Raw genomic sequence first — 19,129 nt, forward strand, 5'->3', positions numbered from 1 at the left:
CAAACCCCTTCATGATGCTGTGGTTAAGTGCAGGGTTATATGCAGTCGGTACAGCTGAGAGGGGGTGCACTGGAAGGGCATTGGCATCACACAGTGAATCCGTATGGGATTTCGTGCAGACTGTACCCTGTTCAGCTCAGCCGACCTCCCTGCTCCCAAACAACGTGCGTGCAGGTAGGATTCACTCATGCAGATGAACTGAGAACTAAAAAGCAGTTTAATTCAGGCTCTTCGCTGGCAGAAGAGGCTGTGACACGAGGACAGCGCGGTTAGCCGGCGAGGGGAGGCGAGTCACCCCTCGGGCTGGAGCAAAACAGGCCGCGAAAGGCCGCTCCTGCACGGGGGACCCGGCCGCACTCCGGCCTGCCCCTGCCCTACTTTACCTCTCCTCCGCTCGCGCCCGCCGCCGCAGAGGCGCCGACGCGCCCCGGTGCGGACGGCCGCGGCGGGCCCCGCAGCGCCCATGGGCAGCCAGCGGCGGGGAGACAGTGCCGAGCGCCAGCCCGGGCGCGTGTGAGCGGGGGAGGCAGCGGGGTCCGCACCGACACGTACGCGGCCGGCGCGGCCGCTTCCATCTGCTTGCGATTGAGTCCCCTCTCAGGGGGCCGAAGGAAGAAAAGGAGCGAGGGTCGCGCGCTCCCTCAGCCCCTCCCGGGGACAGCGGGCTGCGTCTGCGGGCGGTAAGGGACGCCTCGCATCGGGGAGCGGCCCGTGACTCCCCCAGGGCTCACTCCGGCCGCCACCTGTGTGCTTGGGGCGGGCGGGGCGCCGCACGGGGCTGCGGGCGGGAGCGCGAAGCCTTTTGCCTCGCTGAACTTTGCCAGCCTCCGACGCGCGGCCGGCGAGGTGAGGTGCGCGGCGGCTGTCGGGGATCCCCGCCCCGCTCCGCTGGCATCACATGGTGCTGGGGGAGGGAGGGGGGAGCCGCCCCCCGGCTCTCGCTGCTCGTGCAGTTTCTTCCAGTCTCAGAGCTCAACTCCAGCGAGGCTGGAACGCGGCGCGGGGCTGAGCAGGGCGGGAGCCGGGCGGGCTCCGCCGCCTGCTCCCGCGGCTCCTCTCCGCAGCGGAGGCGGCGGGGAAGCGGCACAAGTGCGCGGCGGCTCCGCTGCCTCGCTCCTTCTGATGCCCCTTCGCGACTGCACGCCAGCCCGGCGGCCGCAGCTCCGGGAGGATGCGGCTCTTCCTCCTTGCTGCAACTTTCTGGGGATTGTGCCTGGCTCCAGGTAAGGGGCTCCGCAAAGCTTCCCCCAGAGGCACCTGCGGCGAGCCCGCGCTGCCCGGCACAGCGGCCGCTGGAATGCTTCGTCTCTTCGACGGAGCTGGCACCGAGCGCTCAGCGGGAACGGGGCAAGGGAGCCCGGCGTCCTGCCCGCACCCCGTGGAGCTCCCTGCCGCGAGCGAGGGCACAGCCCGGCCCGGTGTCCCCGTCGCTGGCCACCCGCGGAGCGAGGCGGGGGTCGCTCCGCACGCAGCACCCGGTACCGCATTCCGCGAATGCCGCCTGCTGACCGCGGGTGCGGCGCACGCCTACCCCGAGCTGGCCGTCAGCCCCGGAGGGGAGCGGGATCGGTCCCGCCGCCGTCAGCTCCCGGCGAAGGGGAGACGCGGGCGAGGGGTCCCATGCGCGGCACAAGGCGCTGCTCCCCGACGGGGTTCTGGGAGTCGCCGCGCTGCGGCCTCAGCGGAGGGCTGGGAGGAGCGGCTCCCGGAGAGCTGTACAGAGCACCTCGTTTGCATGATAAAGGAGGGAAGTGAAGGATGCTCCGCAGCTGTAATTGTGCATGGCAAAATAGTAATTAAATCATTTGTAATTAATTAGTAGCTAAGTAAACCCGTCGGTACAGATAAGAGCCGAAGCACATCTATTAGCCGGGTTGCTGTCTCTGGAGCGGGGGCAGTTTTCATCACGCCTCGCTGGGGGTGGCTGGGCAGGCGATGGGCAGCGGCTGCGCTGCGGGGACTATGCCAATGCCCGTGCCCCGCCGCCTGCTGGCGGCAGCGCCGGTACCGCCGGGTGTCCCCCACGGAGCCCCGCGGAAGGCAGCCCGCTCCTAAACCAAGTGCTGAGCGCGGTAAGGAGCAGGCTCAGCAGCGCGGGCGACGCGTTGATCTTGCGTTGTTTGATTAGAAGTCGCGCTTCTGCTGGGCTGCTGCGTAGATAGGCACAGCGACATGCGAAGACGGAAGGGTAAGGATTTGTGGCACGTGTTGATTTTTGTTTTGTTTTGTTGTTTTTTTTTAATACTATTATCCTGACCAAAGTCGATCTGTTCTAGGTTTGGGTTTGCAAATACAGTGCTACCAGTGTGAGGAGTTCCAGCTAAATAATGACTGCTCTGCTCCAGAGTTCATCGTGAATTGTACAGTGAATGTTCAAGATATGTGTCAGAAGGAAGTAATGGAAAAAAGCTTTGGTAAGGATTTAATAATTATAATTATACCTTGTTTGTGTTGAAGAGCAGTTGTGGCTTTTGGCTCCACCCATTCATAGTCTTCAGCTACAGAGAAAACTGGCATCCCTGCCTAAAGGGACCAGTTTCCATTTCTTATACTTCTAAGTGACTTTGCAACTCAATGAAGTTAATAATTTTCCTTTAAAACTGGTGCAAACACTGAAGGATGCAAGCCAAATGTTGATAAAGCTGTTAATACACAGTCTTATGGGTCTCAGATTTAGTTTCCCAGCACTGGGAAATTAATAACAAGTTAGTTTAATCTCATTACAGTTAATTACATGGGCTTTTTCCCCAAGAGATGGAACAGCATTAAATTAGTAATTCCCTTCTTTCTTTTATTTACTCTAGCAGTTCATATACTCTGAAGGTTCCTCTTAAGGGAAGGAAAGTGTAGTCATCTTAGCTTTTGTCTATAAAAGAAAACATCAAACAGAAGGGAGAGAGGGGAAAAGAGTTTGGGGGAGGAGGCACAAATGGTTATATTTGCCATACCAATTTTCTAAGTGTAAGGGGGCTTTCCCCCTACTGTAATGAATATAAAAGTTAGCATAGTTGGAGATAAATGTGCTCAAGAGGAAGCTAGCTGTGATTCTGCATCTTGCCTCTGTTGCCTTTTGATCAGTGTTATAAATTGCCTTTTTTTAATTCAATGTCATGGAAAGCATTTGAGATTTAGAGGGAACAGTGTCATCTTTTAGACTGCCACATTGTTCTGTAACCAACTATGTGAGTAGAAGACTACAGCTTGATTAGGGAATTCGGGGCTGGGAGGCACACAAGTGTGTTTGTGGGAGCTGGAGTTCATGGAGCATCCTGCTCTTGCTGCAGACAGCCATTAAGATGCTTGGGTGTTAGAAAGGGCAAGCTAGCAGCAGCTCCCTGATGTCCCTGAGTGTGGATGTGATCTCTGTTCCAAATGTTTCGCAAAGGAGCAGAGGACAGCCTGGGGCTTCAGAACCTTGATTTAAAGGGAAGCTGCTGTCTGGGATTGTGCATTTTACAAGTGAGGGCAATGCTGTAGAGCGTGGCGTTTACTGATGTAAAGGACTGTTCTCCTGTTAACATAAATTACACTGTAGTCTGTCCTTTCTCAGTGAGTCCTTTAGTACCAGCAGGATCCCCCCCTATCTAGCAAATGTGTGCAGCCACCTGTCTTGAACGGTAACATTGGCTCTTTGCATGAGGGGACTACTCATTAGTATTTTCAAAGTGCTTCTCAATCAGCTAGTTCCACTTGGGCTGGTAGTATCAAAACACTGAGTTACGAATCACAGGTAAATAATCACAGTTGTTGTTACCTGTCAAAAGTAGCTGAACCACTAGCACTTTATTTCATCCTGGGTAGCACCATCCCCACTGATTATATTTCTGTAAAACATACAGAAGCCTTCCATTGTAGAGAGAAAAGCTCTATGTTTAAAGGAAGATCGGTCTCTTTCAAAATAGATATTATTGCAATATTTAATTTTGAGTTTACTTGCAAAGGGTGGTGGGGATGGGAAGTACTTATGGCTTACACAGTACTTTTAAAGTCCAGGTATCTCTCAGTGAATGTTTGAAGACATTGCAATCCGCATGCCACAGCTTTTAATAGGTTTCAGTGGAGGCTGTGGTGCTTTGAAGGGCTGTGAGCATGGTATGGAGACAGTTCTCACTGAAGTCTTAACATTGTTTGGTGTTTGCTGATACGGGGAGTTTTTTGAGATACCTTTTTATTTCAGTACAACCTCAGGCAGTAGCAGCCTTCCAGAAACAATCTGTGATCTGCTCTTTAGGTGAATGTTAGAGAAGTGTTCTCGGGCAAGTAAGGCCCTCAGAGGTTAAAGTGCAAGTCTCTGGATCAGTGGGCTTGCACCTATGTGTACACACACCCCCAGCTGTGTTCAGGGGCAGCTGCTCGTAGGCTGGGGTGAGGATGGGACAGTCAGACCCATGTCTTGGCTCAGACTAGTAGGCAAGGCTGCAGTCTGGCCAGGGTGACTGTTGCACACTGAAAATGCGAACTGGAACTGGTTTAGTAGGCTTTAGACATACACAAATGTATACCTTGTTCTTATTCCTATGAAGAAATTGATTTGCAATACAGTAAATAAGGTGCTCTTAAGGGAAACTTCTGGGTGGGTTTTTTTTCTGTGCAATTTTATTTTGTGTCTGAGCAGATCCTTGGATTTTCCCTTTAGGAGGTAACAAGCATGATGTGCAATAGCAGGTACCACTGTTCTATTTTATGTAATTTCCTTCTATAAATGCAGTTCTTACTCATTTTAAGCTTAGAGATTGCAAATCTTAGCTAGTTAATAAATTTAAATTTTTTACCTATTTCAGTTTGAGTGAAATTTACATTGCAAGCTTGGTTTCCCTCTTGTTCTCAGTCAGTTCTTCAGAGGATTGGTTGTAAAACAGATGATTCAGTTCATGATCCTTTATTGTTCGTTTTCGTAATTGATATTTAAATGTGTGTAATATAAATCTCTTTTTCCTCCCAAGGTTTATTTAATAATTCATTCTGTTCCTATCAGTATATTTCATAACTTGATTCTTTCAGTTGTTGCTTATCATTGAAAGCCGAAATGTTTCAAATATTGATTTTAATTTATAATAGGCTTGAGTTTGAATTTTTAAACCAGAATATGAAAGACATGAATTTGCATTTATTTGACAGCACAATCTCATAATTAAGACTGTTTCCTATTGACTAGATATAGTCAAATGAGTATAATTTAATTTTTGTAGACGAACCCATTTTTGTCCTTAATAAAATATAGCTGTGTCAGTGAGCAAAATGTTAGAAGTTCTCCTAAACATTGTTTAAAAGTTAAGTGCAACATTTTGAGGTAAAGTTCATGGTCTGAGTTAGTAACCTACTGATGTAGTCACCCTTCCTTTGCAGGATGTTAACTTGTGTATTTGTTTTGCTATCAAGGGTGTCACTGAGTTAAATTCTGTGGTGTGTCTACAGTACAGTCCCCAGTGTGTAGGCTGTGCCTTTTTTAATAGAATCATAGAATGGTTTGGGTTGGAAAGGACCTTAAGATCATCAAGTTCCAACCCCCTTCCATGGTCAGGCACACCTCACACTAGATGGTGTTGCCCAAGGCTCTGTCCAACCTGGCCATTTTCCTTGCATATTTGTTAGTGTTCACAGAGTTGTGGGATGACAGCTCTGTGGTTCAGCTTCATTTCTGCATTAAACTTTCTGTAAAGAGCTCTGCAGAGGGCTGCAACTCTGTGCAGCTTTTTTCATTTGTGTTGTAAAATAGTTCCTCGTGTCTGATCACAGCTGAGCGATCCACTCCTCTTCAGTTGCTGTAACATTAGGGTTAGTGCTTTAAATGTCACTGTGCCCTCTCAGAACATTGCCTCAATTTCTGGAGAAGCAATTCTAGAAGTATTTTTTTGGCTTCAGATGAGAAATAACAGCAGCATAGGCATGTTCCTAACCCAGAGTTTAAAAAGTGGCTGTTGCTGTGACAGCCTCTGATGCGAGTAGCTAAGAAAGCAGGCATGATGTTTTGAATTAGATCAGCAGGCATGTTATCTCAGCTGTTTGTAGCATCAGGTAGATGTTTGCTCCATTGCACAACCTAAAATGAATTGAGCAGCACTGATAAGTACACTCTATTCAACACATACGTATCTATCTGATTAAGTGATTATGTGGAACTAGTGTAACTCTGCCTCCCCTGCAAACATGCTCTTTGCTATGGCAGTTCACATTTCAGCTGTACTTTGGGGATCTATCAGTGCACAAAACTGGACACCTTGTCAATTAAGTGACATAGTATTTTTCTCATGTTAATCAAATTGTTTTAAAACTTACATTAGAACAAGTTTTACGCAGTTCCGTTAACACTCTGCTCCCATGGCAGATACAGAAAGACAAGATAGTGTTTCACCTGGGATGCAAAATCTTGTCAGTGCTCCATTTTTAGCATATATAGGGACGAAGAAATCCCACAGTATATTGGGATCAGATAAAACATCTTGATGATATGGAGATGAGTATGTAATATAGATAGGCTTTTATACTTGTATCATAGAAAACATACTGATAATGAAATTTGTCTTCTACTGAAGGCAAGAGCTGTCTGAGTATAAAAGCTATTCTAAAACCTACTTAAGGCAAAATGAAACTTGCAATGTGACTAGATCAGAAAGCAATAAAGCATGAAGGATGAGACAGCCCAGAAAAGCAGCCAGACTGAATTCCTCAGACTCTCTGTAAGGAAACCTGCCCATGTGTATGTTTTGAACAATATCCCTTGTGCTTTAATGTAGTTGTGAGCGTACGTGCATGAACCTTTGCTTTTACAATTGTGGAAAAAAAAACATCCGCAGTTGCAAGACTGATAATTTTAGATGTCTGCATCAAAATAAGACTATGTATGAATTTTTCTTTGCAAGTCAGTTGGGAAACAACCTTGCTATTTCTATTAATCTGCAATAAGAAACTTCTCTTATTTGTTTGGTTTACAACAGGCCCTTTGATGTATTTACATGATATATAATCCGGTAATGTAATTAAAGCAAAAGCAATGGTGATAATTTTGTGCTTAAAAGTAGTGCATGGAACACCATAAACAAAATCATCATCTCCTTGTTGAATTTTAAGTTTGTTTATTTAAACTCTCCTCAGCCTTGGGTTTCTCCGTCATTTGTTTTATGAGGCAGACAAAAACACAGTTTAAGTTGTGTGTTGAGCTGACCTATGGTAGATTCTTTATCTGTGGTTACTTACTACTTTTATCTTGCTGTGTTGCTGCCGTGATGAATTTGCTTCATGTATGGCTGTTAAGGATTACAGAAGCACATACTTTTCTCTGGTATCATGTATAGCATCCATTAGTGCTAATACTAATTGCACATTTGTATCAAGGAGAAATTATACTCTGGTGTACATTTATTGACAAAATGATTAAAACAGCAAACAAAGTTTAATGTCTTCAGAATCACTATAGGCATTAAAATTTTATAGGCAAATTGCTGCATCACCAGTATCCATTTAGAATCAGTAAGAAACATCCACTAAGCTGGTAGTAGATTTATTTTTATTCTACACTGTCTGTTTTGGTGAAAGCATATCAACATAACTCAAAAGAACTGATGGTGATTTAATCTAAGTAAAGCATAATATAATAAACCCTTACTGACAAGTTAATAAATAAATAAGTGGCATGTGAGGGTTGTTACCTGCACCGTTGTCTCGCACTACCAGGTGCCCAAAGAAATGAACACACAGTAACCAATATTGGAAACATGCAGTTCATTTTTGATGCTGAATAAAAGACTTTGAAGTGATGTTGTTAATTTGTGCTGTATACTGAAAACTTGGAGCTGTGAGTGTATTACCGTTTAGAAAACACTTTTTCACAGGCCAAAGCTGTTTTCTTACTAATAAATTCATTCCAGTCTTTAGGCTGCTCAGAAAACTTGCAGCCATGTATGGAATAAACTGAACTAAGTGTGTCAGCTGAGGAGGAGTTACAGCCTGTACATAGTAGGTTGTTGTTCTGACTGCCTTTAAATATAGAAAAGCAGCAATGGAGTTAACAGTGAAAGCAGTTCATGACTTAAAAGCCATGACCAAGATCCAAGTGCAGAGATTATGAAGGGCTCTATTATTTTAAGGAAGTTGAGGTATCTGGTCCAGTGAATTTCATTTTTCACAGGACACAGACAATAGCTTTTTATGTTACTTTATTTCTCAGACTTGTATAAAAGGTATACAAATGAATTTTGTGATGACACAGTGCCCATGGCCTGGTGTCTCTTACACCTCCTTCAAGAGCTTTCTATTGTATTTCACACACAAAAAAGTCCATTTCCAAAACCTTGTTGCATGACCTTGTCATGGTTTAAGCCCAGCCGGTACCTCAGAACCATGCAGCACTCCATCCCTCCCTTCTTCCTCCCCCCACTCCCGAAGGGATAGGGAGGAGAATCGGAAGAATGTAACTCCCACGGGCTAAGATAAGAGCAGTCCAGTAACTAAGGTATAACACAAACCACTGCTGCTGCCACCACCAATAATAATAATGATAAGGGAAATAATAAGGGAACAGAATACAGCCACTCACCACCCACTTAGTGATACCCAGGCTGACCCAAGCAGTGATCTGGGCCTTCCAGGTAACTCCCCCAGTTTATATACTGGGCACGACGTGCTGTGCTATGGAATATCTCTGTGGTTAGTTTGGGTCAGGTGTCCTGTCTCTGCTTCCTCCCGGCTTCCCCTCCTCCCTGGCAGAGCATGAGACTCAGAAAGTCCTTGGTCAGAGTAAACATTACTGAGCAACAACTAAAAACATCGGTGTTATCAGCGCTGTTCCCAGGCTGAAAGTCAAAACCACAGTACTGCACCAGCTACTAAGAAGGAGAAAAATGACTGCTACTGCTGAACCCAGGATAGACCTTAACTTATCTTAATTCGCGGTGACCTCATCAAAACATCAGCGATTGTGTTTTAATTAATCCAGACTGTTTTCATTTCCATTTTACCTTTGTAGTCTAGTTGGTTTTGGTTTTTTTTTGAAAACTTGCCATAACCTGTTTTGCCAAAATTACCAATGAGTCTTTGGAAGCGATAATACAAAATCCAGGCAAATCTTGCTCCGAAACTGAGCAGGCTGTAAAACTAGAAACATGAAATAGCTAAAGATCTAAAAGCTGAATGGATTTCAAAGGTGCTGGCATGCAAGTGTAAACCTGAGAGCTGTTCCATTGAAACTGGTAGGGACATTAATGAGCAGGATGCAAGGCTATTCATGTGTAAAATTATTTATGGAACCTACTACAAGGATATAGCATTTTAGCATCTGCAGAGGCACAAGGACTGTGCCTTCCCAGTTCATTTCAGCAGACAAGCATTGTCAGAAAAAATGCTCATACAGGATTCCAAAAATTAAGTTCACCTCTCTTGCTGGAAGATCAGGTATATTTAGGTCTTGATATCCAAGGCCATTTAGCTCTTGATACCTTTGTATCAGAAAAGTACAGATGACAGAGTGCTGTGAGCCAGCTTTGTTTGAAATATTGCTAGTGTTTGACTCTAAGTCCACATTAGTGAGCAGAGAAATGAGTAAGAACAGTAGAAAACAATTAGTTATGCAGGTGAAAGTTAAGCCTTGACTTACGGTTTGTAGCCTGTGGCTTTAAAAAAAGTGTTTGATAATACCATCATTAGGAGCTTAACTTTATCAGCCTCTGCATTTTTAAGCAGTTTAATGCCTTGCTTCTGCTATGTGATACTGCAAGCAATGACAGAGACTACTTTATGCTGTTATTTGTGCTATTAACAATGCAGTTTTGAGTCATTTTTCCAATACCAGAATTAGAAGGCATGACTTACAAAGGGCTTTCATCATAATCCAAACCCTTGTCCTCTGTTGGTCAACAATTGCCCACTTTTCTTCTGAGATGATTTAATTTCTGCAAGATGGCATGTCAGTCCATGTCAGCTGGGGTCAGAAGGAGAGTGGGGAGGCCAGTCTTTCACTGTCAAAAGCCTCCTGTTATATTCTGCAAAAACGTGCAACTTCTTGGAAGTGCTGACTGTATGGAGGATTTGTGGTGATGCTGAGTAAGTTTTCAAAGAAAATTATGATGAAAATAGGCTAATTCAAACAGGTATGGGTTGGGGGGGGGGTGGTGTTTTATTTTGGTTTGTTTTTTTTTTTACAGTTGTGTACTCTGGAAGAGCCTAATGCCATCAATATACTTTTATCTCTTCTACTGGGAGGGGTGGGGATGAAATAGCTGCAGTCCTAAAACACAGCATTAAAAATCTAGACGTTTTTGACATAGCTTTCCAATAGATTTCAAGTCTCTTGATTTCAGTGTCTTGTGTTTTTTCACCTGCAAAACACTGATCATGGCTGCTAACTGTAATTAGCTCTTGTAAGGTAGTGAGTAAATTTTATTATGAAACTTCTGGTAAGGTTCAAATTATTTAAACCTCTTGTTTAAATAAAAAGAATAAAAAGTTGAGAAGATGAGGATAGGAAAGGTTAGTGTAAAATGAAAAATGGAGGGTATGGTTAGATGTGGTTATACTTTACACTGGCTTTAACTTTAGTTTTTAACAGTTTTTACAACCACAGATGAAGGGATTTGTGTCGGGGAAGCTTAATTCATATTTGAAACCAATAAATGCATGATCTAACTAAAACAACCACTGGGGAAGCACAATTTCAGAAGAATGATTGTTTTTCAGTATTCAGTCACCTTCTAGGGTAGGACCTTTTCAGCTAAAATATTTACAATCACTTTGTCTAGAAAACAGAGCAAATCTCAATAGGACCTTTTTCAGTCTCTCACTGTATGATGTGTGTGAACAGGTACTAGCTAAGGAATAGACAATTACTACAACAAAACCACTGAAGGCATAAAAAGATGGGCACAAAACCCATATAAACTGAAAATTGTAATTTAGAAACATATTTGTGTGTAGTCTGAACCCAAGTTTGAACATTACTGATATACTAAAATCCAGAAATGGTCACATGTGTATATTTTATGTTCCTCAGAAATTGATATTAAATGTTTACAAGTTGTTATTGCACTAGTATAAGTTCTTATTTTAGATTTCAGCAGACATCACAAAATAACTCCTCCTGGGTACTGAATTTCACTTAAGAGGAGGGTAAGCAAGTGACAGTTTAGGACAAGAAATAAAGGATGAATTATATAGTTGAAATCATAAAGCAAGCATGGATAGGCAGACAAGACATCACATCTAAGCACAACAAGAAGGAAAACTTGCAGGTTCACTGAGACCAGAAAGTTGAAAGTTTCAGTGAAATAAGAGAACTGGAGCTATTCAGAATACTAAAACAAAGTGTACCAGTACATCAACACAGTTCTTGGACTTATCTTTATGGAGGGACTCTTCATTAGGGACTGTAGTGATAGGAGAAGGGGTAACAGGTTAAAACTTAAACAAGGGAAGTTTAGATTGGATATAAGGAAGAAGTTCTTTATTGTAAGGGTGGTGAGGCACTGAAATGGCTTGCCTGGTGAAGCTGTGAATTCTCCATCGCTGGCGGTGTTCAAGGCCAGGTTAGAGTCTTGGGTGACATAGTTTAGTGTGAGGTGTCCCTGCCCATGGCAGGGGGTTGGAATTTGATGATCTTAAGGTCCTTTCCAACTCTAAATATTCTAAGAGAATGCTTAACTCTAGAGCTAGGTCAACCTTTGCAGGTTTCCAGGGGTTGTGTGTGCCACAATGAATTTTCTACTGTTGCCCAGTTTTCTTGGCCTTTTGCTTGGAGGAGATGGGCAAGATTAAGCACCAAATCTAAAAGCATTGAGCAGAGAAACTCTGCTGCAGCTGCAACAGCACACCTCAAAACTTGTCTTGATCTGCCTGCTAGCTTTCTGAGTTACTTAAGATACAAAACTTTTCTATGTACCTGAAGCTAAGGCTGGGTGTATGCCTGTAACTCCTTGTCTAGTCTTGAAAAGGTGGTTTTGTGACTGCTCAAGGATGCCTCATTCCTGGGCCCTAGTTGGGCACAGGCTGTTGTTTAATAATCTAAAAGATTTGATGGAGCATATCATATACTTCAGAGGATGTGCAGAAGCTTTTGCTAAAACAGTATTTGTGGAATGAGTTGCAGAAGAAGAATCTGGCTTTATGCATGCCTATGACAATGGATATGTACAAAGCACTGTAAGCAAAAGCTTTCTTTAAAAACTAAGAGTGTCAGTCTAGCCTATGGGATAGAGCACTTGGCCTGGACAAAGCAACATCATCTACCTGACTAGAAAACTTTCAGCTAAGAGTTCATGGCCATGGGGCCGTAAACTGTGCCAGGGTGAACCAGATGGCATGATTTCCTGCTGAGGTGTGCCACTGCAGACGGCAGTTTCACATAGTCATGGGGGGGGAAGGTTACTGGTTTTCTTTAGAAATTAGGTCACTGATCTCTGGTGGTATTCTACTTGCCAGTTCTGGCGTCAGAGATTCTGTGTATTTTGCTGAAGGACAGTCTGGAGAGTACAGGTGCAAACTAAAGTTCCACACTTGGATTACAGTTGGCTCTTAAGTTGGAGAGTGATGCTTACATTTGCTCTGTTTTGTCTGTACCTGCTGTAACAGAAGAATCGAAGGTGCCTAATAAGATCCTTTTTGAGCAGTAAGAGAAAAAGCTTGCATCTTCTGGTGCCTTCTGCATACACACAGTGTAAGAAGCAGGTGTGATGTCACCTTTTCTAGTTGTCTTAGTAACAAGTTAAGCTGTTATTCAATAGAACATGTACTGGGCTCTGCAGACATGGTAGGTGGAAGAACTCTCACTTTTGAATTCGAACAAATTGTAGCAAGAATTATTTGCTGCTATCTGACTTGAATGCATCTGCATGTGGCCAAAACAGCACCAGGCTGCAGATGCACAGGACTAGACTCCAGTGAAGTGTGGGGGGGGTTGAGCTTGGCAGTTGTGGGGAGGGTGTGTGTAGAACAGATCTATGTGAGAAAATCAGTATCACAAGCAGGAACTATAGAAAAGGCTTGAGATTTAAACCATCTCTTCATTGCATGGCGTAAGGCAGAAATCCTGGAGAAATAGTAGTTTGGGCCTTGACACTGTCTGTGTATATAATCATGTGTGGGGCAGAGAGAGGTGTAACGATGGGCAAGTTGCTCAGACTTGGAGTAAATTTTCAACGCCTGATGTAAGCCCAAAGCAGTTGTAGTAGGTATATGTGGAAGGAGAGGGTTTGGAATACTACTGCATTACCAAACATATGTTCTAGCCTTGTGTATTCCCCTCTCTTCTTAAAAGTACTTTTACTTGAACTGTATCCTCAGCCAGTCCTACAAACCTTAAAGCCAAAATGAAGGAAAATCTACTGGCCAGTAGTAGTAGTAAAGCATCATAGTACCTACACATATGCGTAACCCACACTGCTGTTGGGGGGCTGCTGAATCCATGAAAAAGGACAAATTGTTTGGTACTTATCCATCAAGAGGTCAGGCAGTAAATATTGTATATTAGTAGTTATACTAATTGAGCACTAGTGTGAACTGTTGAGGGTAGGTCATTGGGAATGACCCCATCCCAGTAAAAGCAGAGTGTAAAACGTGTAGTCCCCTTGCCTAGCCAGCAACGCAGAACAATCTGAGGTAGCAGAAAACTCCCAGAAAGGTTTGCAATAATATTTCCAGGTGATGTGTTAATGAATGTATCAAGCTGATTGCTCAAGCAAGAATATCCAGTAATTAGCAGTTTTGTCTGTAGTATGAGTCTTATGAGACAGATAGATAACCACGTCAAAGAACTGTCTGCAGTTCAGCCTGCTGGTGGCAAATGATTCAGGAAGATCTCAGAAATAGTTTCAAGCTGGCTTAATGGTACAATAAGCCACTGCAAGAGAGGAGTTGAAGGAAAAATCTCTGGGGATAATCAGGAAAGGACGTTGTTGTCCCATCCAAACTCAGTCGGTGAACTAGGGTACATTAACGCGTCTGCTGGAGCAAGGACTGTAGTATCCCTGGCATCATACCAGGGAAGTCAGTTGTACTAATTTGTTTCCTACCACAAACTGGAATCGGGATATGATAGAAAAAAAAAGGTTTAAGAGCAGTTTTCCTGCGTTTCTTTAATTCATACTATTCAAAGTGTCATTGCTTTTCTACACTCATAGTTAAAAAATAAGAGAAGTCACGGCCGAAGCATTTTTTAAATGTCACTCCTATAGTGCTAACATTCTCCATTTTTCCATCAATCTTTATGCCTGTTTTCATTGTATCTTGCCATAAGGATACTGCAGATTTAAAGAAAAGCACAGCTTTTCTATGGTGATCAAGTTTCATTCATAGCTGATGCTTCATGAAAAGCACAGTTAGTATATGATAGCAGCTGATTTGCGAGCTCAAAAGAATCTTATTGGTACTTAAGAAAAAAACTTGGATGTGAAGGGCATGTCTTCAGGAAAGTAAGTATTGAAAAGCCGACAGAAGTGCTGACTTTTTTAATTATGTAAAGAATCTTGTTACAATTCCGATTACTAGAGCTGGGAAAGGGAATAAACAATCGTTTGGGAGTGGAATTGCCTGCTGTAAGACATATTCACAGAAGAGCCACAGGAGAGGTGTTACAGTGGGATTTTTACTCCTACTTAGATTCTTGCCTGTAGTTAGGTGTGAACATAGTCCAGTGGTGCAAGAAGCTTTGAGTTGTAAAATTTCAATCTGTGCAGGAATACTGTGTTTTGCCTTCAAAAGGAGCTCCGGATCGTTCTGTGGAATTTATCCTGGACAACAGAGCTGCTGTAAACACATGCAGTTAAGCTGCAGGACTTGGTTTTCTTTTTTCGCAGAGGTCTTCTAGAGTTGCCTGGTGAAAACCATGCTTCAGAGGGCATTATCTAATTGTTCACAGCACTGAACCATTCTAGTCTCTTTGTCTAAAAGGGAAAAGTGCAAAGTATATGATATTTCAGGACCTAAACTAGTAAATCACTTGATAGCTTGAATTGAGAACAGGGCTTTGTAGGAATCCTGTGAAAAGGAAATGGCAGGAAGAGAGTGATCTATAAAACAACAAGAATAGGAAATTGCCAATGTCAAAAGCTTTTTAAAGGCTTGGTCTTTGAGGGGAAAGTCGATTCACTGCTGTTCATATGGAAGACTGAGGAGTGGCTGAGTTTGTGCAGTGGTGGGTACAGGGAAGGAATGTGTGAGGAGGAGATGCAGGATTAGAGATGTGAGAACAATCTCTGTGCATAGGTCCATTGAATACAGTATTCCTATCTCAAGAAGGAAGGGGAAGGAAAAAAAAATAATCATAGCTATGGGAGGAGTCACAAGTGCCTCAGCTCCTGAAGACTGCAGGAGGAACACAGACAAAGCACCAGGGCTTTGTGGGAAGCACCAGCTGAGATTTCAGTGTTGAAAACCAATTGGTGGCAGCGCAGTTGAGGCTCATTGACAGAAATGGTTTGCCAACAGTGACACAGCTCCTTGCTTTCTACAAAGTGTTGTAAAAAAAGATTGTACCTCTCAGTCTGTGCGCCTTTGTTGTTACAGCTAGAACAGCCTCTAGCTCCTCTTCCTTCTTGAGAAAAGGCTCTACCTGCTGCGTTGATTGATTAAAGTTCACTGGAGACAGAGAAAGATTTAACACTGACTTGAGGACTTCTCTTTGTAAGTTTAACTAGATAGATAGACTTAAAACATGATTCAGAGTTTAGATTGCAGAGGGAGAACAGAAAACAGGGAAACCCCTGCACTGTTGGGATGGCAGCAGTGTGGTGACAGTGTAAAAAAATTGCTTTAATTAAAATTCTCTGAAGACAGGAAATCCTTCTTCCTGAGCATAACCTAAACAAACCGTGTTTTGCTGCTACGCACAGCACTCAGTGCAGTGGCAGTTGCTACTTCAGAGGTCTCTACTGGACTGTGCAGCGTGGTAGTGCTTATTTCTGAAGTCCCCAGGGACTGAACCAGTGTCTGCAGTTACTGTGAATTCAGTACCTATGGGTCATATTTCTGCTTCACTCCTGCTAAAAAATATCTCAGTCATTGTGCATTTAAAAACATTCTGGAACCATGCTACAGGATGCAGAGGCACCAGTCTCCAAGAGAATCCTGTTCGATGCTCTTCAGATGAATTAGAGAATGGTTTGGGTTGGAAGGGACCTTAAAGATCATCTGGTTCCAACCAGTCCTGCCAGAGGCAGGGTCACCTGCCACTAGAACAGGTTGCCCAAAGCCCCATCTAGCCTGGCCTTGAGCACTGCCAGAGATGGAATACCCACAGCTTCTCTGGGAAACTAGTTCCAGTGCCTCATCACCCTCACAGATAGTAGGAAGAAGTTCTTTACTAACCCAAATCTCCCCTCTTTCAGAGAGGAGCCATTCCCTCTTGTCCTATCCCTCCATGTCCTTGTAAAATGTCTCTCTCTGGCTTTCTTGTCAGCTCTTTTAGGTACTGAAAGATCCTTTACGGTGTCCTTGGAACTTAGTCTTCTCCAGGCTGAACAACCCCAACTCTCTCAGCCTGTCTTCACAGCAGAGGTGCTCCAGCTCTCTGATCATCTTCATGGCCTCCTTTTGACTTGGTCCAACAGGTCCATGTCCTTCTTATGTTGGGGGCCCCAGAGCTGGACACAGAACTGCAGGTGAGGGTTCATGAAAGCAGAATAGAAGGGGAGAATCACCTCCCTCGACCTGCTGGGCAAGCTCCTTTTGATGCAGCCAACCAGCATATGGTTGGCTTTCTCTGCTGCAGGTGCACACTGCTGGGTCATGTTGACCTTCTTGTTGTTCAGCACCCCGAAGTTGTCTCATCAGAGCTGCTCTCAAGCCAATCTCCACCCAGCCTGTATTTGTGCTTGGGGCTGCCCTGACCCAGGTGTAAAGACCTTGTACTTGGCTTTATTGAACTTCATGAGGCCCACCTCTTGAGCCTGTGAAGGTTCCTCTGGACTGCATCCCTTCCCTCCTGCAGGTCGACTGCACCATGGTTTGATGTCATTGGCAAGCTTGCTGAGGGTGCACTGTCCATGTCACTGACAAAGATGTTAAACAGTGGCAGTCCCAGTATCAACCCCTGAGGAACACCACTCGTCACTGGTCTCCTCTTGGACATTGAGCTGTTGGCCTCAACTCTTTGATAGTGACCATACAGCCAATTCCTTATCCACCAAGTGGTCCATCTGTCAAATCCATGTCTCCAATTCAGAGGTAAGGATGATGTGTGGGACAGTGTCAAACACTTTGTGCAAGTCCCAGTAGGTGATGATAGTTGCTCTTCCCTTAGCTACCAGTGCTGTAACCCCATCGCAGAAGGCCACAGAATTCATCAGGCACTATTTGCCCAAAGTGAAGCTATGTTGGCTGTCACCAACCACCTCCTTACATCCATGTACCTTACCATAGTTTCCAGCAGGATCTGCTCTATGATCTTGCCAGGCACAGAGGTGAGACTGACTGGCCTGTAGTTCCTCGGGTCTTTTTTTTTTCCCTTTTTTAAAAATGTGGGTTATATTTCCCCTTTTCCCCTCACTGGGAGCTTCACTGGACTGCCACAGCTTCTCAGACATGATGGATAATGGCTTAGGCACTTCATACACCAGAAAAAAAAACTTTTGAGAATTGTGTATTCAAAAGAAATAGTGATTTTATTATCCTTAGAAATATTTACCTCTTTTTGTAACCACAAGGCAATATCAGCAAACCTCCATTATCTATTTATGTGTTATGTATATGTTTTTCCAACACACAATTTGTACTGTATAACTTGCAGGAAAATGTTAGAGCAATGAGATGTGGAGCTGCCACAGCCATTTTCCAGTGTCAGGGGAAAATGGAACTGTGTATTTTAAAACCTTTATGAACCATTTTAAAATAACAGCTATGCACACCAGAATGTACTTTTTTCAGGTAAAAACAATTTGATAGAATATAAATTTAATTAGATTATGAATTAAAATTAGATTAATTTAAATTACATTTTAAAAGTGTAGACTTTCAACTCAGAAAAGCCATTTCTGTACAAAGGGAAATTTTTATTGTTGAGGGTATTAAACTTCAAAGACAGCAAGAACTGTGATTACCTGGAAAAGTATTCCTAGTTTTTCTTTAAAAGAATAAAATGGGGTGAGGGTGTGAAGTTTTGCTGATAGTCATTCTCCTTTTACTCTTGGTTACTTGTCTGTGTGAGGCAAAGGAACAAGAAAAGGAAAAAAAAATGCTCAAAAGACAAATTAACAGCATAGAAAACTGTAATTAGACACCTTAAACAACTCACACGTGTTCAGCAACAGGAACAAAAGCCATTTTGAAACTAACTGCATTTCAGTTACAGCTATTCCAGCAGTTTATTCCAAAAGATGGGAATTCTGGTTATAAGAATGCATCATTTGAGTCTAATAGTTTTGGTTCCAACTGGAATCAAATAAAAGGAAAATCTGAAGCAGAGTGGCTGTGCTTCTCCTGCAGTGCAGAGCCATTAGCCGTGTCACAGCTGAGGGCTCTGGCTCAAATCACCAGCATGGCTTTAGAAATGTAAACAGGTTTTGCAACAGTTTTCAAGCATGAATTGTGTTGTAAAGCAAAACCGTGTTCATATCAAGCTAAGTAACCTTTACTCTGTGTCACAGGAATCATGTATCGCAAATCCTGCGCCTCTTCAGCAGCGTGTCTGATAGCCTCTGCTGGATACCAGTCCTTTTGTTCTCCGGGGAAGGTGAACTCTGTTTGTATCAGCTGCTGTAACACTCCACTCTGCAATGGACCCCGGCCGAAGAAGAGGGGGAATTCTGGCATGGTGCCGAGGGCACACGTAATAACCACTGTTCTGTTCCTTACATTGGCTCTGTGGGTTTTGTATTGATAAACTTCAAGCAAGTATTTTTTTGCCTTGACAAAGTTTGTTCTGTCTCCTTTCTTCAAAGACACTGCAGTTATTTTCTGTTTGTTTCCAAATCCCTGTCAACAAAGAGGGAAATTCAGTGGTTGTGGGGAGAAAGGGGCTGGTATTTTCGGTAGCTAATGAATTCAGTTAGCAGACTGAATTTCCAGGGTGCACTTAAAAATCCCATCAGCGGGATACAAAACTCTGCTTTTGTTGCATAACTGGAAACAAATCCACCTATGTTATTCCTTTTAAGATGTAGTTAATTCCTTGGTCATTTTGATTTCCATGTTTTTAAGTTCATTGTTAATC

At 43.6% G+C, this 19,129-nt stretch overlaps 1 protein-coding gene across 2 annotated transcripts; it reads left to right on the forward strand.

Annotated features, from left to right (window-relative positions):
- The first annotated feature begins 930 nt into the window (after positions 1-930).
- LYPD1 (LY6/PLAUR domain containing 1) lies at positions 931-19,124 on the forward strand. 2 transcript variants are annotated; one of them, XM_062606248.1, is made up of 3 exons: positions 931-1,223; positions 2,277-2,414; positions 18,564-19,124. In XM_062606248.1, exons 1-3 carry the CDS (start codon positions 1,172-1,174, stop codon positions 18,794-18,796), a joined length of 423 nt encoding a protein of 140 aa, XP_062462232.1. In that variant the 5' UTR covers positions 931-1,171; the 3' UTR covers positions 18,797-19,124. The 2 variants fall into 2 exon arrangements, with proteins under 2 accessions (XP_062462232.1, XP_062462241.1); XM_062606257.1 differs by lacking the exon at positions 931-1,223 and adding an exon at positions 2,158-2,188 and having other exon boundaries at positions 18,564-18,803.
- Positions 19,125-19,129: the final 5 nt, after the last annotated feature.

This window comes from Pezoporus occidentalis, unplaced genomic scaffold (assembly GCF_034315485.1).
Source record: "Pezoporus occidentalis ecotype Australia unplaced genomic scaffold, CSIRO_AGI_Poc_V1 ctg12, whole genome shotgun sequence".
NCBI lineage: Eukaryota > Metazoa > Chordata > Aves > Psittaciformes > Psittacidae > Pezoporus > Pezoporus occidentalis.